The sequence below is a fragment of the Chiloscyllium plagiosum genome, chromosome 39 (genome assembly GCF_004010195.1).
Source record: "Chiloscyllium plagiosum isolate BGI_BamShark_2017 chromosome 39, ASM401019v2, whole genome shotgun sequence".
Taxonomy (NCBI): Eukaryota; Metazoa; Chordata; class Chondrichthyes; order Orectolobiformes; family Hemiscylliidae; genus Chiloscyllium; species Chiloscyllium plagiosum.
This window is the reverse complement of record NC_057748.1, coordinates 16,407,548-16,434,375: the sequence shown is the minus strand read 5'-3', so window position 1 is coordinate 16,434,375 and position 26,828 is coordinate 16,407,548. Positions and strand designations below refer to the sequence as shown.

Below are 26,828 nucleotides of genomic sequence, written 5' to 3'. Positions count from 1 at the left end.
CAGACTACTGCGACCACTAGGACTCATAACAGCACACAAACCAACAGCCACTCTCTGACAACAACTCACCAGGACGAAGGACCTGATATCCAGCATGAGCAAAACTAATATAGTGTACAAAATCCCATGCAAGGACTGTACAAAATACTACATAGGACAAACAGGAAGACAGCTAACGATCCGCATCCATGAATACCAACTAGCCACGAAAAGACACGACCAGCTATCCTTAGTAGCCACATACAGATGGTCAAGGTTCTGTTGTACTTTACGCCACTTATTTTGGTGTAATATGAAAACTTAGTGACCAGACCTCCTGTCCTCCCATCCAAATCATTTATATAAATGACAAAAAGCAGTGGAGCCAGCACTGATACATGCAGCACACCACTGGTAACAGGCGTCTCCTCTGAAAAACAGCCCTTTACCACCACCCTCTGTCTCTTACCTTCAAACCAATTTTGCATCCAATTAGACTAGTTCCTCTGGATTCCGTGTGCTCTACCCATGCTAACCAGTCTAACACGAGGAACCTTGTCAAATACCTTGCTGAAGTCCATATAGACACTCTTTCCTGCTCTGCCTTCAATAAGCTCAGTCAACTTAATGAGATCTGGTTTTCCACACACAGTCATGTCAACTATCCTAATCAGTCTTTTGCTTTCCAAACGTATGTATTTCCTGACCCTCAGAATCCCTTCCAACTCAACTGCCAATGATGTCAGGCTCAGCAGTCTATAGTTCCCTGACTTTTCCTTACCACCTTTTGTTAAATAATGGCACAACCTTAGCTATCCTCTAGTCTTCTGGACCCTCGCCTGTCGTGGCTGTCGATGTTCATTTTAAATACCTCTGCAAGGGGCCCAGCAATCTCTCACCTCGCTTCCCCCAAGGTTCTGGGATACACCAGATCAGGTCCCAGGGATTAATCTACCTCCATGCATTTTAAGACCTTCAGCAGCCATGATCAATTTTTTAAAAAAAAAAGCCATCTTATTTATTTTCCCATGTTCCCTATCTTCCATGTCCTTCTCCACAGTAAATATTGATATGAAATATTCATTTAGTATCTCCATCTTCTGTGGTTCACAACATAGGGGCCCGATTCTCTCCCTAGTTACTCTTGATCTGTAAGGGGCCCGATTTGCTCCCTAGTTACTCTTATCCTTTTAATGTATTTGTCAAAGATATTTGGATTCTTCTTAACCCTATTTGCCTAAGCTATTTTATGTCCCGTTTTTTGCCTTGCTGATTTCCCTCTTGAATATACTCCTACTGACCTAATACTCCAATAGGGATTCGCTCCATCTCAGCTGTCTATACCTGACATATGCCTCCTTTTTTTTTTCCCCTTGACTAGAGCCTCAATATTTCTAGTCATCCAATATTCTCTATACCTACTAGCCTTGCCCTTCGCACTAACAAGAACATACTGTCTCTGAACAACTTCTGACAATGGGCGGCATGGTGGCACAGTGGTTAGCACTGCTGCCCTGCGTGGGTTTCCTCCGGGTGCTCCGGTTTCCTCCCACAGTCCAAAGATGTGCAGGTCAGGTGAATTGGCCATGTTAAATTGTCCGTAGTGTTAGGTAAGGGGTAAATGTAGGGGTATGGGTGGTTTGCGCTTCGGCGGGTCGGTGCGGACTTGTTGGGCCGAAGAGCCTGTTTCCACACTGTAAAGTAATCTAATCTAAATCTTATCTAGTACTGTCTAACTCGGACTTGCTTAGTGTTTGAACTTTTAACTTTTTGATCTGTTCTATCCTTTTTCCAAAACTATTTTAAAACTAATAAAATTATCCCCAAGGTGCTTTCCCTGACACCTCAGTCACTTGCCCTGCCTTACTTCCCAAGAGAGGGTTTAGATTTACTCCTATCGTGGATACATGTATTATATTGAATAACAAAATGTTCTTGGACACAACAAATTCCTCTACACCCTAGCCCTGAACTCTATGGCAGTTCCAGTCTTTATTTGGAAAATTAAAATGCCCTAACCATTACAACCATATTATTCTTAGATACGTGATCTCCTTACTTACTTGATTCTCAATTTCTTGATCATCTCTTGTGGGGGGGGTGCCTATAGTACAATCTCAATAAAGTAAACATCCTGTTCTTATTTCTCAGTTTCATCCATACAATTTCACTGGACATTCTTCTATGAATATCCTCCCTAAGAGGATGTTATCCTTCACCAAATGTTATCCTTAACCAAAATGCCACTCGCCCTCTTCTCTTGTCCCCCTCTTTCTATCCTTCCTATTGCAACTATACCCTAGAACATTAAGCTGCTAGTCCTGTCACTCCCTGAGCCATGTTTCTATACTGTGATATCCCAGTACCATGTTCTCCTCCATGCCCTGAGTTCATCTGCCTCACCTATCAGACTTCTTACCTTGAAATAAATGCAGTTTAATTTATTATTCCTACCTTGTTCTCTGCCTGCCTTGATTATTTCACTTGCTACCCTTATCTACAATACCAGCCTCAGACTTCTCTTTTCTCACTATCTCTTTGGGTCAGAACTGGTCTGTAACAAGGGTTCATGCTGGGGCTTCAACTCTTTACAATTGATTATAAATGATTTGGATTGTAAAGGTATGATAAGTAAATTTGCTGTTGACGTGAAGGTAGGTAGGAAAGTGAATTGTGAAGAGGTGAAACCTACCCAAATCTCTTTGGTGAGTGGCCAAAGATCTGGCAAATAGAGTATAATGTGGGAATGTGTAAAATTTGGTCATTGAGAATTTGTAGTGTTTTGAGGTGCAGAGAGATGTGGATGTCTTAGTTTATGAATCACTGAAGGTTGGTGTGCAGGTATATAGCAAGTAATCAGGAAAGTTAATAAAATGACTTTTATTGTAAGGGGGATTGCAAGAGTAGGGAGGTTATGCTTCGATTACACAGCACAATGGTAAGTCTGCATCTGGAGTACTGGTTTCAGTGTTTAGAGAAAGATGTTAATGCATTGGAAGCAGTTTATTAGGTTTAACAAGATTTACCAAACTGGAATGAGCAATTATCTTTATGACTTGGCCTGTACGCTCTGAAGTTTAGAGTTAGAAGTGATTTAATTGAAACTAAAATCCCGAGGGGATGAAAGGCAACCTATACAGAACCTTCAAATATTATTAAGGTCAAGATAGGTAGATTTTTGATTGCCAAGGAATTGAAAGATTACTAAAGATATGCAGGAATGTAGAACTGAAGTTAAAATCAGATCGGGCACGATGTTATTGAATGGTAGAGCAGGCTGGAAGGGCCAGGTGGCTTACTGTAGGTCCTTGTTAGTAACAAAACTTGACTGATACCCCTCACCTGTGCAGGAAAGCCAAGTAAGCAGGTCAGTATGCATAAATAGAATATCCTGTGTGGACTGACGGTACCATCGTGTAGTCTTTGCAATATTATCCAGTCATTCCTATGTATGTGGAGCAGTAGTGCTTCCCAAAAATAAAATGGGAAAGTAATAGATGCTGTGGCAATTGAAGTGCATGTCCATTACATTCAGGCAAGCTGATTGCCTACACAATGTGTTGATTTTTTTTCTCTCTCTCTCAAGGTTTCTTGGAGCAGTCTTTTCCTGCTGGACCCCAGATGGCAGCAACGTTGCTTCTTTTGAATTAAATTATTTCCATCTTCTGTGCAATGTAGTCCAAAAAATCCACTCCTTTCCAAGTATCTAACTGCTGCCAATTGATGTTACTGTGGCAGCAGTGAGGAAAAAATAGGTCTCCTACTGCTGTTATTTTTAGATTGATATCATTTGGTATTATTTTTAAATTGATCACTCTGGTAAACAAATTGCCGTTGCTTATGGATTTTAGCTACAATTGCAGCATGGTATTAATGTGCGGTAGTAGTTTCAATTTTCATTGATTATGAAGGATGAAACTAGCCCCTACTTATGACTTGCAACTGGATTCACCAGAATCAGCAGAAAAGGTGATGCTAAATTCAGTGCTCTCTCTCTTTGCCAGTCTCTTTCTCCTCTCCCACTGCCCCTACACAATGCCACCACAGTTGCCAATCTTTTGCATTCCTTATATTGGTTTAATTTTCATCAGTGGAGCATTAGTGAAGATAGGAACAAAAGCTGTATAGGATGGTGAAAACTGACAGTAGTATTTGCAGTGGTAGAGTGTGATCAATTTATGAATGTTTAATTCATGTGACATTTATTAATAGAACCTTGAATGCAATAGTCAATTTAAAATATTTCATGGAAAAAAAATTCTTGGAGACATTTATCCAATTGAGGGGTAGATCCAGCAGTAAACAATTGTGGCCACTTTTCTCCTAAACAATGAGCTTATTGTATGATATTTGACATTTCTTGGTCAAATAATTGACCTTCAAGCAATTTGACCTTCTTTTGTGGAATCTGATGTTGCTCTTCAGATTTATTGCAGGTCAGGGAGATAATTTTCTGAATCAACTATTGGGAACTGGGACCACTTGTCTCAATGTATAATATAATATCTGTGGGTCTAAGTAGGGTTACAATTGAGCCATGTTTTCAAGATAATCATTGGAATCAAAAGGGGTATATTTTAGCCAATCCCTTTCATTCTCGGAGGCTTTTTGTCAAGTTATCACTGAGTACCAGCAGCCCCTCTGTTATATCTAGCATTGAGTTTAAGCAATTTGTTTTTGTTGACTAGGGTTCTGATGCCAACCATGGCGCTTTTGCTGGTGTTTATTTTTAAGATTCAATACAGTGTGGAAACAGGCCCTTCGGTCCAACAAATCCACACTGCCCCTCCGAAGAGTAACCCACACAGACCCATTTCCCTCTGACTGATGCACATGACACTATGGACTGGATAATATTGCAAAGACTACACGATGGTACCGTCAATCCACACAGGATATTTTATTTATGCATTACAGACCTGCTTACTTGGCTTTCCTGCACAGGTGAGGGGCATCAGTGCATGGCCAATTCACCTGACCAGCACATTTTTGGACTGTGGGAGGAAACCGGAGCACCTGGAGCAAACCCACGCAGACCCAGGGAGAACGTGCAAACTCCACACAGACAGTCGCCTGAGGCTGAAATTAAACCTGGGACCCTGATGCTGTGAGGCAGCAGTGCTAACCACTGAGCCACTTGGCACAGAATGATCAAACCGTGTTTCATAGCTGTCTCTAATCATCATGCCCATTCAGTTATTTGAGGAGAAAACCTAACTGGTTCGAGTTGAGGCAGGGTTTCTCCAGGACAAGGTGCTATCCAGTCAGGAAAATCCATCTTGCATTTCCCAGTAGATGTTACTAAAAGCACTATTGAAAGAGGCAATATCAGGTTGAAAATAGGTCAGTTAAGTTTGTGGGGGTGGGATGGAAAATATCTTTAGTTTAACATATATGTTGCATCCATAGTCCAATATAATAAATAAATATAATTTGCTCTTTTCTGTTCTGCAGCATTTTAAAAGAGTGCAAAGATGTGGAGCTCTCATTCAGTGACATGACCGTTAAGTCTGATTTCTTTAAGGGCACCAAGAAGGGAACGTTGTACTTGACCCCATACAGGGTAAGTTCTTTTTCACTAATAGTTGTCTTCATACTGAATTACTGTTTTTCTTCACAGCAACAAATTTATTTCTGTTGTGCTCTAAACAAATGTCACCAGTGCAGTTGGCAGCTGTAGCCACCATCACTCATTTCAGGAATAATGTGCTTGAAGTGCAACTTGGGGAAAAAAAAATCAGACCAGGTTCATACACCATTTCGTTTTCTCTGAGATAAATGAGTGGCTACACAAGAGGCAAGTGACTAGGAATACTGCAGTGAATAAATTGCCTCCTGACTCCCCAAAGCCTGTCCGCTGTCACCAAGGCACAAGTCAGGAGTATGATTGAATATTCTCTACTTACCTGGATGAGTGCAACTCTAACAACACTTAAGGAACTTGACACTATCCAGGACAAAGCAGTCTGCTCGGTTGGCACTGCATCCATTCCCTCCACTACCGATGTTCAGTAACAGCAGTGTGTGCTATCTACAAGATGTACTGCAGAAATTCACCAAACCTCCTCAGCCAGCACCTTCCAAATCCATGACCACTTCCATCTGGAAGGGAAAGGATAGATACATGGGAATGACACCATCTTCAAGTTCCCCTCCAAGCCACTCACCATCCTGTCTGGAAATATATCATCATTCCTTCACTGTCGTGGGGTCAAAATCCTGGACCCACCCACAGCAGCAGTTCAAGAAGGCAGCTCCACCAGGGTTGGCAATAACTGATGACCAGCTCGCAATGCTCACATCCCACAAATGAGTTCCTTTTTTTTTTTAAAGAAAGGCCTAGATAAGTGTAATATGGGGAAGGGGACAGTATCCAGCTAGCCTGAGATGGTCTGCATCCATATGATTGAGTAATTCGCCAGTACTTTATGCTAAGATGAAAAACTGCCTAAGTGTGGGTAGTTACTGAGGCCTACACTTGAAGGATGGGTACTCTAGTACTGGACAGCAATCAACATCCTTAGCACCTGGGCCTCCAGGAAATGGGAAGAGAAAATTGGATCTGGGTTTTTTTTGTTGTTTTTTGTTGTTTTTTTTTTGAGTCTCCATGCTTTCACTGTGTAATGGGGACAAGGTGATGGAACACAACATTGATTCTGGATGTGTGGTGTTTTTATTTCAGATGATCTTTCTGTCAAAAGGGACTAACTTCATGCAATCATTCATGATGCCTTTCTACCTTGTGAAAGACTGTTCTATTGAGCAACCTGTTTTCTCTGCGAATTATATCAAGGGAACTATTCGGGCCGAACCTGGAGGTATGTAAGATAATCCAAGAAGTAAAAGTTCACATTGGGGAAGGATTGAGAGAAAGGAATGGCAGGGCATTGATGTCAAAGGCATCCTAAGTCTTAACTGATTTTCTGTCACTTGCCCTTCTTTGCCACATTGACTGGAATGATAAACTCCCCTTTGCATCCATCTTGCAAACAAAACTAAAAGGAAATGTGTTCCACCAAAAAAAAGTCCAGAAAGAAATTCTTTTCGTGATTCTTTATTGGATTTATCCAGTGCCTTTCAAATGGCAAACTTGTTATCAAATTGAGGAAAATGACATCAATAAATACGATTGAGAAAAGATATGCAGAAAGGGTTGGATGAAGTAAAAATAAAAAGGTGAAGCTGCCATAGTCTCAGGGCTGGGAAGAAGGCTTAGAGTGTTATCACTAGTTGAGTCAAATTATCTCTTTCTGTGCTGTAAATTCTATGTCCTCCTGTAATATGCACCTTATCAAGGGTTAAGGTGAGTGTACTAATGCCATGCTTGGTATGAGCAAGAGAAGACAATTGAATAACTTGGGGGTTTCTTTTTTCTTTGGAGAAGCATATGAGACTAACTGGGAACCTAGTTGGAGTGATCATGCATTTGGAAGAAAATAGGTGATGTTGCAGAGGTGTAAGTTATTGGTCATATTGTGAGCATGTAGAGTTTAAAACTCCAATGTAAGAACAAACCAAAAAGCCAAGGTTCCAAGCAATCTGTCAGCTGAGAATGGTGGAAGGACAGTAGATTTTTCTGGTGTTTTTAAAAAGTTGTGATTCATCCAGGGTTTAGAAAAATGACTCTTTTGCATTAGAAACTCTTCCAGTGATTCCATGGATATGGTATTAAGGCATTATGATATTAAAATAGCAACTTGTGTTTATACAGCACATTCTAAGGTGCTTCACAAAGAGTGATATTGAGTAACATAAAAAAAATTAAGACCAATGACCAAGGTGGTGCATTTTAATGTTGGGGGAGATGGTGGCATACTGGTAATATCACTGATTTTGGAATCCAGAGGGCCAGGCTAATGCATTGGGGATAATGGCAGCTGGTGGAATTTACATTTATTGATGAAATTTAAAACTGAAAGCAAGTCTCGATGAAGATGAGCAATGATCAATTGTTCTCAAACCTCATCTGCTTCTTTTGTCACTCCTTATTTAAGGAAGGAAAGCTGTCACTCTTATCCAGTCCAGCCTACATGTGACGTGAGACCCATAGCAATGTGGTTGTATCATAACTGCCCTTTGAGATGGCTGAGCCAAATATTGAGGTAAAGGTGGAAATAGAAATGGACAACAAATGCTGGCCACATTCCCTGAAATATTAAATATAAAATGAGTCTTAAAGGAGAAGAGAAAGAAAACAGATTTATCAAGTTAATTTTGCAAATTAGAGCAATGAAGTTTGAGAAAATTGAGAATAAACAAGAGGCCACATTTGGAGGGGTGTGGAGATCTCTTTAATTTTAGGAAGAAGTTAGGCAGTTCAGGTGCAAAACAGGTATTTGGAAATGACCGTTTTTAAAGTTGAGTTGCTGGACTAATACTACACTGGAACCAGTGTAGGTCAATGAGCACAGTGATAATAGACGAATGGAACTTAATGCAATTTTATTTGTTTCATATTTTGTGTACTGCTGGGAATAGTGTGGGATTATTGGCAATTGTTTTTATTCACTCATGGGAGGTAGGCATCCCCATCCCTAATTGCCCAGAGGACATTGCTGTGGGTCTGGAGTCGCATGTAGGCCGGATCAGGTAAAGATGGCGGTTTCCTTCCCTAAAAGGGCATTGGTGAACCAGATGAACTTTTACAACAATTTACAATGGTTTAATGGTCATCACTGGACTCCCGGATGTTTACTGAATTTGAATTCCACCATCTGCCGTGGGATTTGAACCTGGGTCCCCAGAACATTTATCTGGGTCCCTGGATTAAAAGTCTAGCAATAATACCACGAGGCCATCACCTCCCCTGATGTGAGAAAAATTGTGCTGACTATTTATTTTTGGACTATTATATACGCTGCTATGGGTCTTTAAAGTGCAAGTAAAAATAAGGTTAGCAGAGTTTGAGTTCAGGTTGTCAAACTCTGGTTTGTGTACTGAGTTAGCTGATTTTCAGTGGGGTGTCGTTAGGCATTGTGGTCCCATTTTCATTTTGACGTTTCAAAGTGATTCAGGTGACATTGATATCTGGCGCAAAAATAAAACTGGAAAGGTGGCCTAACTGTGGCTAACAAGGGAAATAGGGGTCTTATTAGTTCCAAGAAAGGGACATAAAATTGGCCAAAAAATGCAACCAATCTGAAGATTGTGAACAGTTTAGATTTTGGCAAAGGAAAACAAAGATTGACTTTAAGAGCGGGAAAATAGAATACAAGAGTAAGCTTGCAGGGAATATCAAACTGATTGCAAAAACGTCGGTAGTTATGTGAAGAGAAAAGATTAGTGAAGACAAATTTAGGTTCCTTTAGGGTCAGAAATGGGGGAGTAATAATGGGAAACAGATTACAGAGATGTACAGCATGGAAACAGACCCTTTGGTCCAACTTGTCCATGCCTAACCTAAAGATTTTAAAGACCTCTAAGGCCACTCCTCAGCATCTGATGCTTCAGAGAAAACGCTCCCAGCTTATTCAGCCTCTCCCTATAGCTCAAGTCCTCCAACCCTGGCAACATCCTTGTAAATCTTTTCTGCACCCTTTCAAGTTTCACAACATCCTTCTGATAGGAGAGAGACCAGAATTGCATGCAATATTCCTACGTCTTGTACAGCCGCAACATGACATTCCAACTCCAATACTCGATACACTGACCAATTAAGGAATGCATGGGGGGGGGGGGGGGCGCGAGAGTGTGGTGCTGGAAAAGTACATCAGGTCCGGCAGCATTCGAGGAGCAGGAGAATTGACGTTTCGGGCATAAGCCTTTTATTAGGAATGAGGTTTGTGAGCTGGGGGCTGAGAGATAAAGGAAAACAACATACTAAATGCCACCTTCATTATCCTATCTACCTGCGACTCCAGTTTCAAGGAACTATGAACCTGGATTCCAAGGTCTCTTTGTTCAGCAGCACTCCCCAGGACCTTACCATTAAGTGTATACATCCTGCTCTGATTTGCCTTTCCAAAATTTAGCACCTCCCATTTATCTAAATTAAACTCCATCTGCCACTCTTCTGCCTGTTGGCCCATCTGGTCAAGATCCCGTTGTACTCTGAGGTAACCTTCTTTGTTGTCCACGACACCTCCAATTTTGGTGTCATCTGCAAACTTACTAACTCTCTACCTCTCGTTCACATCCAAATCACTTATGTAAATGATGAAAAGCATTGGACCCTGCCCTGATTCTTGTGGCACACCACTGGTTACAGGCTTCCAGTCTGAAAGGCCACCCTGCTCCACCACCCTCTGTCTTCTACCTTTTTTGAGCCAGTTCTGTATCCAAATGGCTAGTTCTCCCTGTATTCCATGAGATCTAACCTTGCTAACCAGTCTATAATGAGGAACCTTGTCAAACACCTTACTGAAGTCCATATAGATCACACCCACTGTTCTGCCCTCATCAGTCCTCTGTTATTACTTCTAAAAACTCAATCAAGTTCATGAGATATGATTTTGCACGCTCAAAGCCATGTTGACCATCCCTAATCAGTCCTTGCCTTTTCAAATACATGCAAATCCTGTATCTCAAGATTCTCTCCAACAATTTGCCCACACCGATGTCAGGCTCACTGGGTTATAGTTCCCTTGCTTTTCCTTACCACCTTTCTTAAATAGCGGCACCGTGTTAGCAAACCTCGAGTCTTCCGGCACCTCCCCTGTGACTATCAATGATACAAATATCTCGCAAGGCGCCCAGCAATCACTTCCCTAGCTTCCCGCCGAGTTCTAGGGTACATCTGATCAGGTCCTGGGGATTTATCCACCTTTATGCATTTTAAGACATCCAGCACCACTGCCTCTAATATGGAAGTTTTTCAAGATGTCGCTATCTATTTCCCCACATTCTGTATTCTCCATGTCCTTCTCCACTGTAAACACTGATGCAAAATACTCGTTTAGTGTCTTCCCCCATCTCCTGCACATAGGCTGCCTTGCTGATCTTCGAATGGCCCTATTCTCTCCCTGTTACCCTTTCTGTCCTTAATGTATTTGGAAAATCCCATTGGATTTTCCTTAACCCTGTTTGCCAAAGCTATCTCATGTCTTTTTTTTTTTGTCCTCCTGATTTTCCCTCAAGTATACTCCTACTTATACTCTTCAAAGGATTAATTTTACCTCTGCTGTTTGTCTGACATATGCTTCCTTTTTCTTAACTAAAACCTCAATTTCTCTAGTCATCCAGTATTCCCTATACCTACCAGCCTTGCCTTTCGTGCTAACAGGAATATACTGTCACTGGACTCTCACTATCTTATTTTTGAAGGCTTCCTATTTTCCAGCCATCCCTTTACCTGTGAGCATCTGCCCCCAATCAACTTTTGAAAATTCTTGCCTAATTCCAATTTAGAACTTCAACTTTTAGAGCCGGTCTATCCTTTTCCATCGCTAATTTTAAAGCTAATACAATTATGGTCACTGGTCCAAAAGTGCTCCCCCACTGACACTTCAATCACGTGTCCTGCTTTATTTCCTAACAATCGGTCAGGTTTTGCACCTTCTGTACTAGGTATATCCATATACTGAATCAGAAAATGTTCTTGTACACATTTAACAACTTCCTCTCCAACTAAGCCCTTAACACTAAGGTAGTCCCAGTCTGTGTTTGGAAAGTTAAAATTCCCACCATAATAACCCTATTATTCTTACAGATAACTGGTGTCTCCTTTCAAATTTGTTTCTCAATTTCCTGCTGACTATTGGAGGGAAATCTATAATACAATCCCAATAAGGTGGTTATCCCTTTCTTATTTCTCTGTTCCACCCAAATAACTTCCGTAGATGTATTTCTGGAAATATCCTCCCTAAGTACAGCTGTAATGCTATCCCTTATTAAAAACATCACTCCCCCTCCTCTCTTGTACCCCTTTCTATCTTTGCTTTTTATAGCATTAGTATCCTAGAACATTAAGCTGCCAGTCCTGACCATTCCTGAGCCATGTCTATGTTATTGCTATGATATCTCAGTCCTGTGTTCCTAACCATGCTCTGAGTTCATCCGCCTTCCCTGTTAGGCCTCTTGCTTTGAAACAAATTTAGCTTAATTTATCAGTCCTACCTTTTGTTCTCTGCTTTGTTCCTGCCTATCCTGACTGTATGTTTGACCCACTCCTTTTCCCATCTCTCTGATCTCTACCCTCACTATTTCTTTGAGTAACCCCACCCCTCTCCTGGCCCTGTCCTTATAGTTTAAATCCTCCCAAGCAGTTTTCTCAAATCTCCCTGTCAGTATCTTAATCCCCTTCCAATTGAGGTGCAATCCATCCTCCTTGAACAGGTCACTTCTACCCCAGAAGAGATTCCAGTGATCCAAAAATGTGAACCCTTCTCCCCTCTACCAACTCCTCAGCCACACATTCATCTGCTCTATTCTCCTAATCTTACCCTCACTAGCTCGTAGCATTGGGAGTAATCCAGATATTACTACCATTGAGGACCTCCTTTTTGAAATTGCTGCCTGACTTTATATATTCTCCCTTCAGAATCTCATCCTTTTTCCTTCCTATGTCATTAGTTCCAATGTGTACAAGGATCTCCTTGTGCTTCCCTTTGCAGAGCATTCTGCATCCTCTGAGATTTTCTTGATCCTGGCACCAGACAGGCAATAGACCATTCTGATTTTTTGCTATGGCTGCAGAAATGTCTGTCTGTGCCTTGACTAGAGAGTCCCCTGTCACAATCGATCGCTTAGAACCTAACATAGCTCTCATTACGTTAGAGCCAGTCTTGGTACCAGAAACTTGGCTGATTATGCTGCATTCCCCGGAGAGTGCATCATCATCTACATTTTCCAAAACCGCATACTTGATTGAGCTGGGAACAGTCACAGCAGACTCATGCACTACCTGCCTCCCTCTCCATCTTTCCTGGAGTTAACCCATCTACCTGAGTGTATCTGTGGCTTTTGTCCCTTCCCTAAAGTTGCTATCCATCACAGCCCCTAGCTCCTGTAAATTCCTTTAACTGCCACTGCAACCGATCCATGCGATCTGATAGTTGTCATAATCAATTGAATGTCCTGCAGCCATAGTCATCATTACCATGGAAACTCTCCCTAAACTCCCACATTTGATAGGAAGAACACGTTACTCTCTACTAAAGGCATTCTTTGCTCCTTCACAATGTACAGACCCAGAAATTAGCACTGTCTTATTGCTCTTGTTAAAAAAAAACTCTGCACCAGGCTAACTTAGTCCTTTATGGTTTCAATTTTTAAAATCTAATTGAGACAGATCTCAATAAAACACATAATCAAGAAAGAGCTTGCTATTGCAGATTTACAGCAAGATTACACTTAAACTATGCACTTCTCTGTTCCTGTGCTATGGGCTCACCCACACAGGTTCCTCCAAGGTCAACTGTGAATTTTGCTGTTTGTTAACTTTTTCCTAGACACGTTCCGATGTCCAGAGATACTTGAACTCTAACTCAAACAGTAAAGTAACGTGCAGATTCACTGCTATGTCAGACAACTGTGTAGGTTTCTTTCTCTGACCATGTGGTCACTATCTTTTGTCTGTTTTCCTCCTTTTAAAGTGCCATTGTTTTGATATCTTTACCTCAAGTTCCAAAACAATGTAGCAGCATATAAAACAGTAATTGCTGCTCCTGGAATTTGAGGAAATCACCTCCAACACCTAAAATACCTCAAAAGAGCAGCTCTTACAGGCATAATTGTTTTTCCTTTCCTGTCCTCCATCTTGATTTAATTTATACCAATTAATACATAATTTAGTTGTGGATGCAAGTTTGCTTGCTGAGCTGAAAGGTTCATTTTCAGACGTTTTGTCACCATAATAGGTAAGATCATCAGTGAGCCTCTGGTGAAGCACTGGTGTTAGTGACCTGCTTTCTATTTGTGTTTTAGGTTTCTTTGGGTTGGTGTCACTTGCTCTTTTTCTTAAAGGGTGGTAAATGGGGTCCAAGTTAACATGTTTGTTAGAGTTCCAGTTGGAATACCGTGCTTCTAGGAATTCTCGTGCGTATCTGTTTGACTTGACCTAGGATGATGTGTTGACCCAGTCGAAGTGGTGTCCTTCCTCATCCGTATGTAAGGATACTTTTACTGCCCTCTTGAGGGGGGAAAAAAACAGGAAATGCCATCACCAACCCAAGGAAACCTAAGCACATAAATAGAAAGTGGGTCACTAACACCAATGCTTCACCAGAAACTCACTGATGTTACCTAGTATGGTGACGAAATGTCTGAAAACTAATCTTCCAGCTCAGCGAGCAAACCTACATCCAGAACCTTGACCTGAGCTACATATCTTCTCAAAACTTGCTAACATAGCTTAGTTCTTGTCTTCACAAAGGAAGACCTAAAAGTCTCAAATGTTGGGGAACACCGGTCTAATGAGAGGATGAAACTGAAGGAAATAATAAGGAATTGGTGTTGGGAAAACTGGGATTAAAGTCCAATAAATGCCCTAGTCCTAATGATCTATTTTCTAGAATACTTAAGGAAGAGGCCCTAGAAATAATGGAAGCATTGGTGATCATCTTTCAAGATTCTGTAAATTTTGGATTTGAGGCTAATGCAAAAACACTCATTTATCCCCAGTCTTTGCTTCATGTTAACCGATCCTCCATCCATGCTAATACATTATCTGTGACGCCACGCATCTTTATCTTATGCAGCAGACTTAATAAAGGATTTAAGAGCAGGGCACTTTTAAATTGGACAGTCAGCATGAGTTGACAACCGGGAAATCATGCTTGACAAATCTATTGGACTTCTTTCAAGGATGTAATCTGTCCAGTTGATAAAGAGTCAGTGGATGTGGTTTACTTGGACTTGTGATAAGGTCCTGCGTAGGAGATTAGTGTATAAAATCAAAATACAGGAATGGGGTAGTGTACTGACACAGATCAGACTGGTAGACAGGAAACCATGAGTAAGAATAGCCAGGATTTTATTTTCCCCAAGTGGCAGGCAGTGACTAGTGGTAAACTGCAGAAATTGGTGCTCGGAAGCCAGCTATTCACAATGTATAAATGATTCCAATGAGGGAACTAAATGTACTGGGTTGGACAGTGAGCTGTGAGGAGGATGGAGATGGATCTGTGTAATTTGGACAAGTTGAGTGAGTGGGCAAATGCGTGGCAGATAAAGTATAATGAATAAATGTGAGGTTATCCAATTTGACAGCAAAAACAGGAAGGCACAATATTATCTGAACAGCGATAGGTTCAGAAAGGGGAGGTGCAACAAGACACTGATATCCTGGTCACCTGTTGCTGATTCTCTGACAGTGGCTAAAGGCTAAAACCTTGAATGATGACAAGGAGTTAGACATAGGTCTGGGGCTAAAGAGATAATAGGTTTTGGGGAGAAAGCAGAAACAAGGTACTAAGTTAGATGATCAAGTCTGCTGCACCATTCAATATCATGACAGACAGGCTGAATGACCCCCTTGTGCTCATGTTTTCTATGTTTAAATGCAACACAAACCTAATTCTTGTTTTTAAGTTTTATTCTGACCTATAGATCAAGTTAATTATTCGTCCTTGTCATAATTTGTTTGGTTTCCAGGTGGATGGGAAGGACAGGCCTCATTCAAATTGGTTTTTAACAGCGGTGGAGCCATCGAATTTGGACAACTGATGTTCAAAGTTGCTCAACAAGGTAGGTTAGAGATGGCTGCACTGAATCCTGTTCATTTTAAAACAAAGGTGTAATTTGGAATCATGTGGTGGTCTTCACTTGGATGGAAGTCTCTTCTAGCCACTAATTTCCAAATATATGATCCTAAGTCCTTGAATGGAAACAGTTCTGCAAATTGGGTGCAGGCAGGTCACCCTTTTATCACCAAAGATATTGATTTTATTAACCAGGAAACTTTAGACACTTTTTTAATATATAGAATTTTAAGTACTTTTTTTAAGTCTTAACTACTGACCTTGGATTCCAAGTAAAAGCTGTTTTACTTGTCAACTTGTTTGTACTGGTTCATAAAATGGTTATAATAAAAATTGTCTGTGGGCATTTACTTGTTATCTGTCCTGGTAGAATTGAGACCTGTAGAAAGGGAGGTTAGCATCAGGTTTCAGTATTGGTATTTGCATGGTATATGGATATATGACATGCTATCTACCACAGATCCAGATGCGCAATAAAATCCCCTAGTCCTGCTCCAACAATGAAAATGGTGGCATTCTCCTTTGCATGGAAGTATTATAAGTGCACCCAAGTGTAACCCTGTCGATCTGGCTTTGCTCTTTTTAATATGATCATGGTTGATCTTCTACTCCAACTCTACTCCTGCCCTGTCCCAAAACCCCTTGATTCCCAAGAGATTAAAAAGAAAACTATTTATCTTTTGTTTCTCCAGGTCCAAGGAAGGATATACTTCCCTTGAAGCTGATATAATGCAAGTCCACAAGATTGATTCCTTTAAGAGGCTTGGGCACGATTAAGTAAAATGGGCCTGTGTTCTCTGGAGTTAGAAATAATGAGAAATGATCATCTTGAAATGCCTAGAATTTATTAGAATTTGACAGGATATTTGAGAGACTATTTCCCCTGACTGAGGATTAAATGGTCAGCATTTTGGGACTGAAGTAAAACAAAACCTTTTTTTTTGTTTGTTTGCTGAAAGCTTTGTTAATGTCTGGAATTCTCTACTGCAGAGGACTGTGGATGTTTAGTTGTAGTGTATTCAGGACTGAGGTGGCTAGGTACTTGCATCCTAAGGGAGTCTTCAGATATGTGTTTCAGGTAGAAAAGTTGAGGTAGGAAGATCTAAAATGATTGTAATGAATGGTGGAATTGGTTTGAGGGTGGTATAGCTGCCTCTTGCTCCCAAGTCTAATGTTCTCAATTGTGCTTAAGAACTCTGCTTATTTAACCTCAAGCTCGATATGCAGTGCAGTTGTCGCCTTAACTGAATCTGTGCAATTTTCACGCTACATTGACCTGAACCGAGATGCATGGTAGTGCAATTACAGATTTTGCCCTTGTGCATGTAGGTTGTCAGTAGAGTATTTTAAACTGTGCTGGTGTAATGAATTTAATACAAATCTCACACGCAACTTAGCCTTTGGGTCTAATGTTCCCATAATATATTGGTACAGATGTACTACTGATAGCAGTGGTGAAATGTTACGAAGTGAGTCCTCAGTCCAATCATTCAGTATAAAGGAACTGCAAGCAGTATTCTTCGTTCAACTGATCAGTTTTGAAAATGCTCTCTGCATAAGAGATTTTCCATTGTGTATACATATCAGTATTGTAATACACTGATAACCTGTTTTTACAAGTCATACCCTTGCTGTTCAGATCCCAGTAGTTACTTTACATTACGTCTAACATGCGGGTTGTCATTGCAAAATCTAATTCTGCCTTATTCTTTCCCGTTAGCTTCCAGAGGTACTCCAGTACGGAATGCTGCTTATGGATATGCACCAATGGCTGATATGGCTTTTGGATTTGCCCCTGCAAATGGCCCATACCCAGCAAATGGTCCATACCCCTATCAGCCACCTCCCATGAATGGGGGCTATGGGCCTCCACCTGCACCAATGGGATACCAGTATGGTCCTCCACCAGGTAAAGAAAGGAAGTTCCTAACTTGTAATAAACTGTGGTGGTAAACACTAAGATATAATGAGCTTCCTATTCAGTTCTAGAAGCAGGAGCAGTGACAAATAATTGACAGAGGAGCATAGGAGTCGTGATATGTAAAATACCAGGGGGCCAATTCCCATTCTGATGTTGCATATTACCTCCATATTGGAGGAGTTGAATATGGGAGTTAATCTGTCAGTTAGTCAACAACAGAACTAGTCCTTTTATTTGGTCTTTCATGGGAAGTGGATGTTACTCTTGCCCATCTCTAATTATCATTGTGTTGTGGGCTAAGGAAAGCCATGAATGGAGAACTTTGGGAAACTATAGGTTTAAAATGACATTTCTCCCAGGAATATGACAACTTCCTTGTCATGTCTCAAGTTACCCCTACATTAACCCAAAATGTTATATTCTGAAAGAAAAGATCTAACTTCCATCTGGTGAATCTACATTATCTGTTTATACTGTCTCCCTCCAAAGCCAGTTCTGCAACCACCTAACATTCCAAACCACACTGTCTTAAAGTTCTGGCCTCCAGAAAATTGTTTATTTCTAAAATTTATATCTAAGTAATGGGATTGCATTGGCAATGGATTTTCACTAACTGTCTTAACATTCTTTTACCGAAATGTTTCTAGCTCTATTCTTGTAATACATTGATAATGAGGTTCGGTTTAGGAATTGCTGAATCAATTTGAGGAAAATGGATAAAGCAAAAATGCAAGCAGTGACCTCCGCTGCATGGTGTCAGTTTTATTGCATGGTCTCCCCAGGCATTCCAGCTGATGCCAGCATAATCTATTCAAATAAACTTTTTACCCACTTTGTATTAATAACAGTTGCTGCCATAGAAACCAGTCAAGTGAAATAAAAATGGATTTGTCATCTGTATATCTGTTGTACATTTTCAGGTGCCTATCCATCTGCTCCTGCAATGGACATGTATATGCCACCACCACCTCCCTATCCTGGACCACCTCCAGTCAGTGTGGTTGACCCTGGATTGCCTGGTATGTACGTTGCATATATCAGATCTTTTCAGAACAAGGTCTGTAGTTTATTTACGTAATGTGCATTATTAACTACTACTGAAGCTCAGGGAGTTTCTATATTTTCAGGGCCTATATTTTCTTTGGCACAATCCAAAAAGTAAGATACAAAAATATAAGAAAGTCACCCAAGAAAAGTAGCAGAACACTCCGAAGCCGCCTCTCTGTGGTGAGAATGTGGGACTTTTTACCACTGAGTAATTGAAGTGAATAACATATAGGTTAATTGACAGGAAAGCTAAATGTACGCAACCTGATTTAAGCTAATTGGGTTCTTTTAAGGTGATAAAAAAATCAGTGTTCTGAAGGTGGTGTTGAAGAAATCAATAGTGAATTCTGTGTAATCTTGCTGTTGAATTGCAAGGTGATATATGTCGAAAGCCTGGGTGTGTGACCGTTGAGGTGAATGTAAACAACTTGGTGTCTGGAGTGTTCTGATTCCATCAGTTTCATTGCTATCAATCTTCCATTTTATGGAAATTATTGTATCTGCTGCCTGCCATAAGCCATGAACTAATCACTTAAATGCTGCAGATTCAGATTGTAGTATTTGAGGGAAAAAGGTCAGGAATGATATTTTGGGAAGAGAGAATTTAGGAATGTTTCTTTAGGTAGAGGGGAAGAATAGGATTGAATGGCTGGTATGGGAATGTTTGAAGCAAAATGTTGGTTTAAACTTTGTGGCATTTTCAGGTGGAGCTAAAGCAGCAGAAGCAGCTTCTAGTGCTTACTACAATCCGTCCAATCCTCACAGTGTCTACATGCCAATGGTGAGAGTTCACTGCCGCTATTTTAAAGGTTGACTCATTTCTATGACTTGGTTCTTTTGAGTCTCCATTTAACAACTTTGGGAAATCCAAATACTCTACATCTTCTAGCTCCCTGTTTATCTGCCCTTGTTGCATTCATGAAGAACATAGAACACCGCACAGGAACAGGCCCTTTTGTCCCTAAATGTCTGTGCCAACTACGGTGCTAATATAAACTAATCCCCTCTGCCTGCACATGATCCATGTCCCTCTATTCTCTGCACGTTTGTGTCCATCTAAAGCCTCTTAAACATTACTATCCCATCTGCTTCTAGCACTTCAAAAGTTTCCAGGCACCTACTTCCAATGCACATCTCCTCCTTTTTTAAACTTTCCCTTTCTTCTCTCGAGAATTTATTTTACCACCTGGGAAAAATGCACCTTCGATTATCCACCCAGTCCATGCCTGACATAATTTTATAGACTATTTTCAGGTTGTCCTGCTGTCTCCCACACTAGTGAAAGCAATTAAGGTTTGTCCAACCTCCCCTTATAGTTAATACACTCCAATCCAGGGAACACCTTGGTAAACCTCTTTGCACCCCCTCCAAAACTCCACAACCTTCCTATCATGTGGCAACCAGAGTTGCCCACACTAAGCCAAATGTGGCCCAACTAAAGTTTTATACAGCTGCACCATGACTTGCTAACTTTTATACTGTGTCCTGACCAATGAATGCAAGTGTGCCAGACTTCTCCTTTACCACCTATCTGCTTGTGCTCCCACTTTCAGAAATATGGACTTGCACCTCAAGGTCGCTTTGTAAATCAATGCTGCTAAATCCCCTGTCATTCATTGTACCCTTGCCTCTGCATTTGACCTCCCAAATTGCATCACCTCATACTTGTCCAGTTTAAATTCTATCTGCTATTTTACAGCATAATTTTCCAACTGATTTTTGTCCTGCTGTATCCTTTGATATAGCTTATGTGTAAACTTTGATTTTCCTGCTCCTCAGATGCTGCCTGACCTGTGCATTTCCAGCACCACACTGTTGATCTCTAGCATCTGCAGTCCTCACTTTTCCCTCCTGTATCCTTTGACAACCTTCCTCACTATTCCCAACTCCAGTTTTTGTCATCTACTAATCAGATCCCTAGATTTTCAACCAAATCACTTTTTTCTCTAATTTACTCGCTTCCCCCTATCAAAAATATTCTTGTTTTGTAAAACTTTGAGAATGAGGAGCATTTTGCATGATTACAACCAGTAAATCCACAATCTCTGCAGTCACTTCCTTTTTAAGATCTTGGAATGCTAGCTTTCAGACCCTGTGGACTTTTGACCCTGAGTTTATATAGCAACTTTTTTTTTGTTTCCACATTCTTCCTCCTGATTTTCTATTGTTCTTGGGATGCTTTTTGTCTTCTAGAATGAAGACCAATTTAAAAAGTGTTGGTTCAAAGTGTCTGCCATTTCCTTGGTTACAATTGTTAATTTCCCAATCTTGCCCTCTCAGGAGCCAATGTGTACTTTAATGTAAACATTTGAAAGTGCAGATACTGTACTGTCTGTTCATATACATAATCTAAATATACAAGTTAGGAGCAAAGCACAGGCTGTTTCAGTTCCTGAGCCAAATGCCACAATCTTACCAAATGTGAGTGCAATCATAAGTGTGACTTTTGACATGGACATGGACAACTTGATTCCTAGTAGACCTCAGACAATTATGTTTGTATGTACCTGGAGCCATAAGGAGCCCATGCACACATCTTCCCTTTTTTTCGTTTAACTCACAAGCTCAGTGTTGGAATGATATTTATTCCTGGAATAGGACCCTTGCCTTTTTTTTTAAATTAGGACATGTTTTTCTTCACTTGTCTCTGCAGTTCCACCACCACCCACCAATCTGCACAACCCCCCCCCCCCCCCCCCCAAAAAAAAGTATCGAACATTGGGAATTACTGGCTTGACACTAACTATTGTCACTTTAAAATCTTTTTACCAGATATTGCTACTTTATCAATCCAAGAACATTGCCTGTGTTTTGCTTATATATTCAAATTCCAATATAAAACAAGTGTTTTCTGTTGTAGGATCAGCCCCCACCATACACTCCAGCAGAGGGGAAGAAGAACAATTGAATCTGTTCAAAGTGCTGATTCTTCCAATTGTTTGTGAAATGTACACTTTCTTAAACTCTGTTGTTAGAAGCTGCATTTCTATTCTAAACAAGCTGTTTCCTCGCCTCATTCCACCATCCAGCAGCAGATTGCACCTTGGACTGCGCGTTCCCTTTTGATATCTTTGTTCTTAGACAGGCATTGGGAATGATTTTGCATGAAGTCCTACAGGATCCTTTTCACTGGGAAAACTTAGAATTCCTGTTGCCTTTTAAAAGCAAAAATATTCACCTAATGTGACCAGTTTGCAGTTTTGGGATATTGCTGGTGTTCTGTGGCTATCTAAAGCCAGCAGTTAGCAAGTGTTGATGAATTTCATTCTTTAAACAGTGTAAAAATGCAACTTGTAATGACAGTATAGTATTGAAAATATACTAAGTTTAATTAAAGGAATTACTTTGTGATGCAAGTGAATGAACCGATTCCTGCAAAATCATTTTGCTATTTTAAATACCGCTGTAAAAATAGTCATTTTGTTATGATGCTGTTTGACATGTAATCAGGCAGCAGCATTTCTAGTCTTTAGAATTTTTTGGTATGGAAAGGTTGGAATGATTAGAATCTGTTTTTAATCTCTATACAAAATATCTCTTCTATAAGAAAATAACTTAGACTAACCTTTTTAGGAATGTTGCTGAGGAATGCTTTGTAGGTTTGGTGGTTAGACAAAGTTCATCCCCTTTATCATTTGAATGAGCTACTTGAGGTCACCTTTTTTAAAAATATTATTTAAAGGGGATGGGGAAAAATTCAGATACACATGTTTCTAGACACAGTAATCTGATCTGGGTTTGATCCACTACAATGGGTTTTGTATTAACTTGATACGACTTTGGCCTGAAGCTGTGCAATACAAATGTTGTTGCAAGATCAAAGATATTTGATCATAAGCATTTGAAACCTACGTATTAGAGTTATAGTATTGTGATTTGGTTATTTAGCTAAAGAATGATGCACTGTAAATATACTTAAACCAATACACTATGCTGTTTGACTCTTTTTGGATGACCTCCAGCACAACCCACTTTGAATTTTTTAATCATTAATCCTCTACTCAGTGTTTTAAAAGCAGTTCTAAATGCTGCCTTCAACCACAAGATATGAAATCACAATCTAAAAATGTTGTTGCTGATGTTTTGCCACAGTTCCTGTGATTTATAATTTGAAGACGGGTGTTTCATTTATACTCCCAAGTATTAAGCTTCTCCTTTGGTTGCTGGGAACATGCTCTTTCATTGACTGGACCTTGTATTCATCTTTTTAAAAGCTCTTTGGCATGTAGTGGCTTCTTTTTATTTGTGTGTTTTTTTTGAGGATGCTGTGATTGTTTGGATTGTTCAGAACATACTGTGACTTGCAAAGAGCTAGAAAGAGCATTTGCCCATTTTTAGGAGCAATCTAAACCCTAACTTGTAGTTTCTCCTACTTATTGGCATCAAATGTGTCAACTGTACAACAATATAACTTGTTCTAAAAGAAATATGTGTACACTTATTGATATTCCAGTTCCACTGAACCAGGGCAACCATGATGTGGTGAATAAATTAACTCCCGTGCTGAGTCTGATCCAGGAGTGATGCAGTTGCTACCTTTTTTGTTTCATTCTGTCTTATCTGCTCTACTCGGTAACCTAAGCTTTTCTTCTGCTTCAACCTTTTACGATTCTCTTTCGCAACAGTTGACTGGACTGTGGAAGTTAAGACTGTTTAAGAGTACAAGCTGATAATCACTCGAATGCTTAACTCCTTCAGATTGTAGGGCTGCCTGAGCATCACTCCTTGGTTTATCAGTTTGAGCAAAAAAAGATTTTGTTTAACTTACTTAATAATGAGGCCTCCAAATGATAGGAGAAATCTAGTTTGTTGACATTGGCCAGTTACAGGCCAGAAATGGCAACAAATCAACTGCTATTCCATTTAGCTAGCCATCTTTGATTCTTCACTCATTTTCCAGCTATGTTTAATTCCACTTCACAGAATCCTACTTTGTAGCCAAATGCCTTTTTTTTTTGGATTTCTATAGACTGCCAGTCGTTCATGCACTATAAGAAAGGAAGCCGGTGAAATTAATGGAGGATTTATTGAATTAAAATATGCTCTTGGGATGATTGTCACTGTGCCACAATGTGATTAAAGGCAATTAATTTTATTGCAACTTTTATCTTTCACTACAATAAATTATGTAACAGGTTGTAGCTGTAAAACAAATGGCCCTTGCACAAGGCTTTTACTGAGCTGCAAATGCTGATAACTTGCTAAATGTTTCTTCATTGCATCTGTTTTGAAAAATCGGATACTGGAGGGAAATCATAAATGTAAATACTTTCAGATCATTAAAATTAATCAAATCTATTTCACTGACAAAGCACTGAGTCAGTGGAGCGAAGTCTGACTCTATATTGCATTCATTCCATGGGCTACTCGACTGTTGTGTATAGCATGCACTGTATGATACTAATGTCATTTGTGAAAAAGCAATTCGATGTGTTTAAAAGTTTGTTGGATAAACACCTATAATGTTGAGAGTGAGTATCTGATGCACTGATTGTCAAAAGTCAGGTGCTGAGAGCATTGGTTTTATATTGGTTGGTTTTCTTTTGGTCTCCCTGTATTTAAACATTTAATGAGGGATCCTTTTTTAGTAGTGACGTTTTGCTTTGGTGTCTTAATGTTTTTTTTTGTTTTATTAAAATGATCAGATGTCTCCTGTATGAAGATGATAGCTCTTCTTACCCTTCACACCAGAACACATACCAACCTTCCATGACTGCATCCTCTTAACTAATGTGGATGTGTAAAGCATTTCCATGGATAGAATAAATCTTATTTTTCCAAAATTCCCATTGTAATAGTGAGAGGCATTAATGATGTGTAAATTCAGCTAATTGGACTATTTAGCGAATTCAGGCATGTGCATGTGCAGTTCTTTAAGCAGGACTTGTAGAAGGACTCTGCTTTATTTTCAGCCATAGCAATTAATTAAGGCAATTAAGAATGAAAGGTTACACATTGTCTTAAGTGTGTGAATTTGAGGAGTTTGATGTGTTCACAAGTTTGTAGACTTCAGTGACGTTCATCCCATTAAAGAGAGAAATGCTTTAAATTTTGTATTTCACTGATTTCTCTTGTATGCATTGCAAGTAACAGTATAACAGGAAATTTGGATAATGCATGTTGAAAATGCTTTGCTTTGTGTCTTATATACACTGGCTTTTGAGCTTATTGTTCTGATTGCTAACACAATACTGAGGTCTGTCCTCCAAGCTGAAGCCTCAATGGAAGAGGAACACTAATCCTGTAAATTTAAGGACAGACCCACCCCCTCCTTCTTCCCTGCTTTCCCCCCCTCCCCAACCTTGCCAACAGAAAAGAAATGTATCTCTTCAATGAAGACTTGTTTCGACTGTTTGTTGCCACTTCAGCACGAAATGGGGCTTTCTGGGGGACTATTTAAAATTCTCAGTATGTAAACAAAATAAACTGCCCTTGAAAGATTGGAGTGGGGGGAAATTCCAGTAGCTCTTCTAGAAGTTGATTGCTGCCAATAATCTATTTATCCCACAGTACACTTGGTTTTCTACATTTTGTTCCAGTGGGGAGGGTGGGTGGAGGTTTGCACAGCTAGGGTTAGGATGAGCAAACTTGCATCACTCATGATATTTTATCAACTGTAGAAGAAACATTATTTGAGAATGTTAAAATGGAGGTGTAAAATATAATGTAAAATAGTTAATAATCCTTAGCTATAGGAAAAAGAATTAGAAAATTCAATAATGTTTGCAAATGAGAAATAAATTTGTACAATATTCTGTACTCTCCCTTCTCTGTACCTTTTGTTTTGAAGTACTGAATTTCTGTAGACAGCTGCTTTGGTGGAAAAGCTGATCTATTTTTCATCCTGCTGATTTGAGTCTTTAACAAAACTGTGTTTACAGGAATTAATTTTGGGGCTGATGAGAACAAAATTAATTGGCTCTAATTATTTAGAATGGAAAGACAGATGTTTATATACACCCCCTTGCATTAAGTGCAAGTTGTGATTGAAACAAATCGAGCGCAGTTGTAAAACAAACTTGCTTATTTGAACTGGATTAAAAATGGGCCAATTAAATTAGTTTCTGGTAGCATAATAAACTGCATTTTTTTGTTTAACCCTATACTTTTTTAACTGAAGAATTATAACTACTAGATTTCTAAAATGAATGTGTTAATTGTGTACAAGTCTGTATGTATGCTTCAGTAAAGCTTTACAACTTGTTAATAAATGCACCTAAATAAAGGCACTTGTGTAATGAATTTGTGCAATTTCTTTTTGTGGGAAATGACTGGCTGAGTTGTTTAAATAAGTGGCTCATCCCTGTTAAATGGAAATGCAACACAATCTGTTCTGTAATTACTGTTTTTCTGGTTTTGATCTGAGACTGGTGCCCTATTAAAATTTAACCAACACCGATGTTGATTTGATGGTATTCCTCACTGACTGACTAAAATCTTCAGAAATATTATGCAGACAAGTGATAACCCTGGGAAGAAAGAGATTGAAATAGTAAGTGACTAAAGGAAGTTTTTTAGAAAGTGAGGAGGTTTTGTGATGCAAGATGGTTCAGGCAGGTAATTCCAAAGATATGCAGCATATTAACTGAAGAACTGACCTCTTGTAATAACAAAATGTAAGGGACAAGCTAATGAAGAGTCAGCTGTATCTTTTCACTTGTAGCAGGAAAGGATTAGTGTCAGATTAGTGCATCTATATCTGGCCCATCACTTTCAGGAGAACTCCTTGACTGTATTTCAGAATGTTGGCTTTCTGGTTCTCATACACTTCCCTGGTAGCTTCTCATTGTATAAATGGATAACGGGTAAAAACATAAACCAGGGTGCCATGATTATATGGGTTAGAGACAAAAAGAACTGCAGATGTTGGAATCCAAGGTGGACCATAGGGAGGCTGGAAGAGCACAGCAAGCCAGGCAGCATCAGGAGATGGAGAAATCAGCATTTCGGTTGCCCTAAAGGGTTACAATTAAAATGTTGACTTCCATACCACCACCCAATGATGATATGGGGTGGCCAATTAGATCCAAGAACGTCTAGGAAGGTAACAGTAACTTTATGGGATTGCTTTCTGTGATGGAAGCCAACAAACGTTTTTAAAATGTAGGCCACGTGGTCTCTTGAGCTTGCTGCATAAGTCAAGTTCATGGCTATGTTTAACCCACACTAATATCCTATCTGTGATTCAGTAATTATTCAAGAGTCTGCCAATCTTGATAATGATTCTATTCAACAACCATGTT

The 26,828-nt window shown here is 39.8% G+C and overlaps 1 protein-coding gene across 3 annotated transcripts in view; it reads left to right on the top strand.

The window, feature by feature from the left end:
- Window positions 1–25,827, top strand: part of LOC122542277 (WW domain-binding protein 2-like) — a 40,370-nt gene extending 14,543 nt beyond the window's left edge. For 2 of the 3 annotated variants that reach the window (XM_043679851.1, XM_043679850.1), the window contains exons 2-8: window positions 5,434–5,542; window positions 6,662–6,797; window positions 15,511–15,603; window positions 17,338–17,526; window positions 18,459–18,557; window positions 19,290–19,366; window positions 21,446–25,827. In XM_043679851.1, the coding sequence (XP_043535786.1) occupies window positions 5,434–5,542; window positions 6,662–6,797; window positions 15,511–15,603; window positions 17,338–17,526; window positions 18,459–18,557; window positions 19,290–19,366; window positions 21,446–21,493 (751 nt within the window). In that variant the 3' untranslated portion in view covers window positions 21,494–25,827. Of the gene's footprint in view, window positions 1–3,895; window positions 3,949–5,433; window positions 5,543–6,661; window positions 6,798–15,510; window positions 15,604–17,337; window positions 17,527–18,458; window positions 18,558–19,289; window positions 19,367–21,445 lie in introns of those variants that run through there. The other variant, XM_043679853.1, reaches the window with a different exon arrangement.
- Window positions 25,828–26,828: the final 1,001 nt, after the last annotated feature.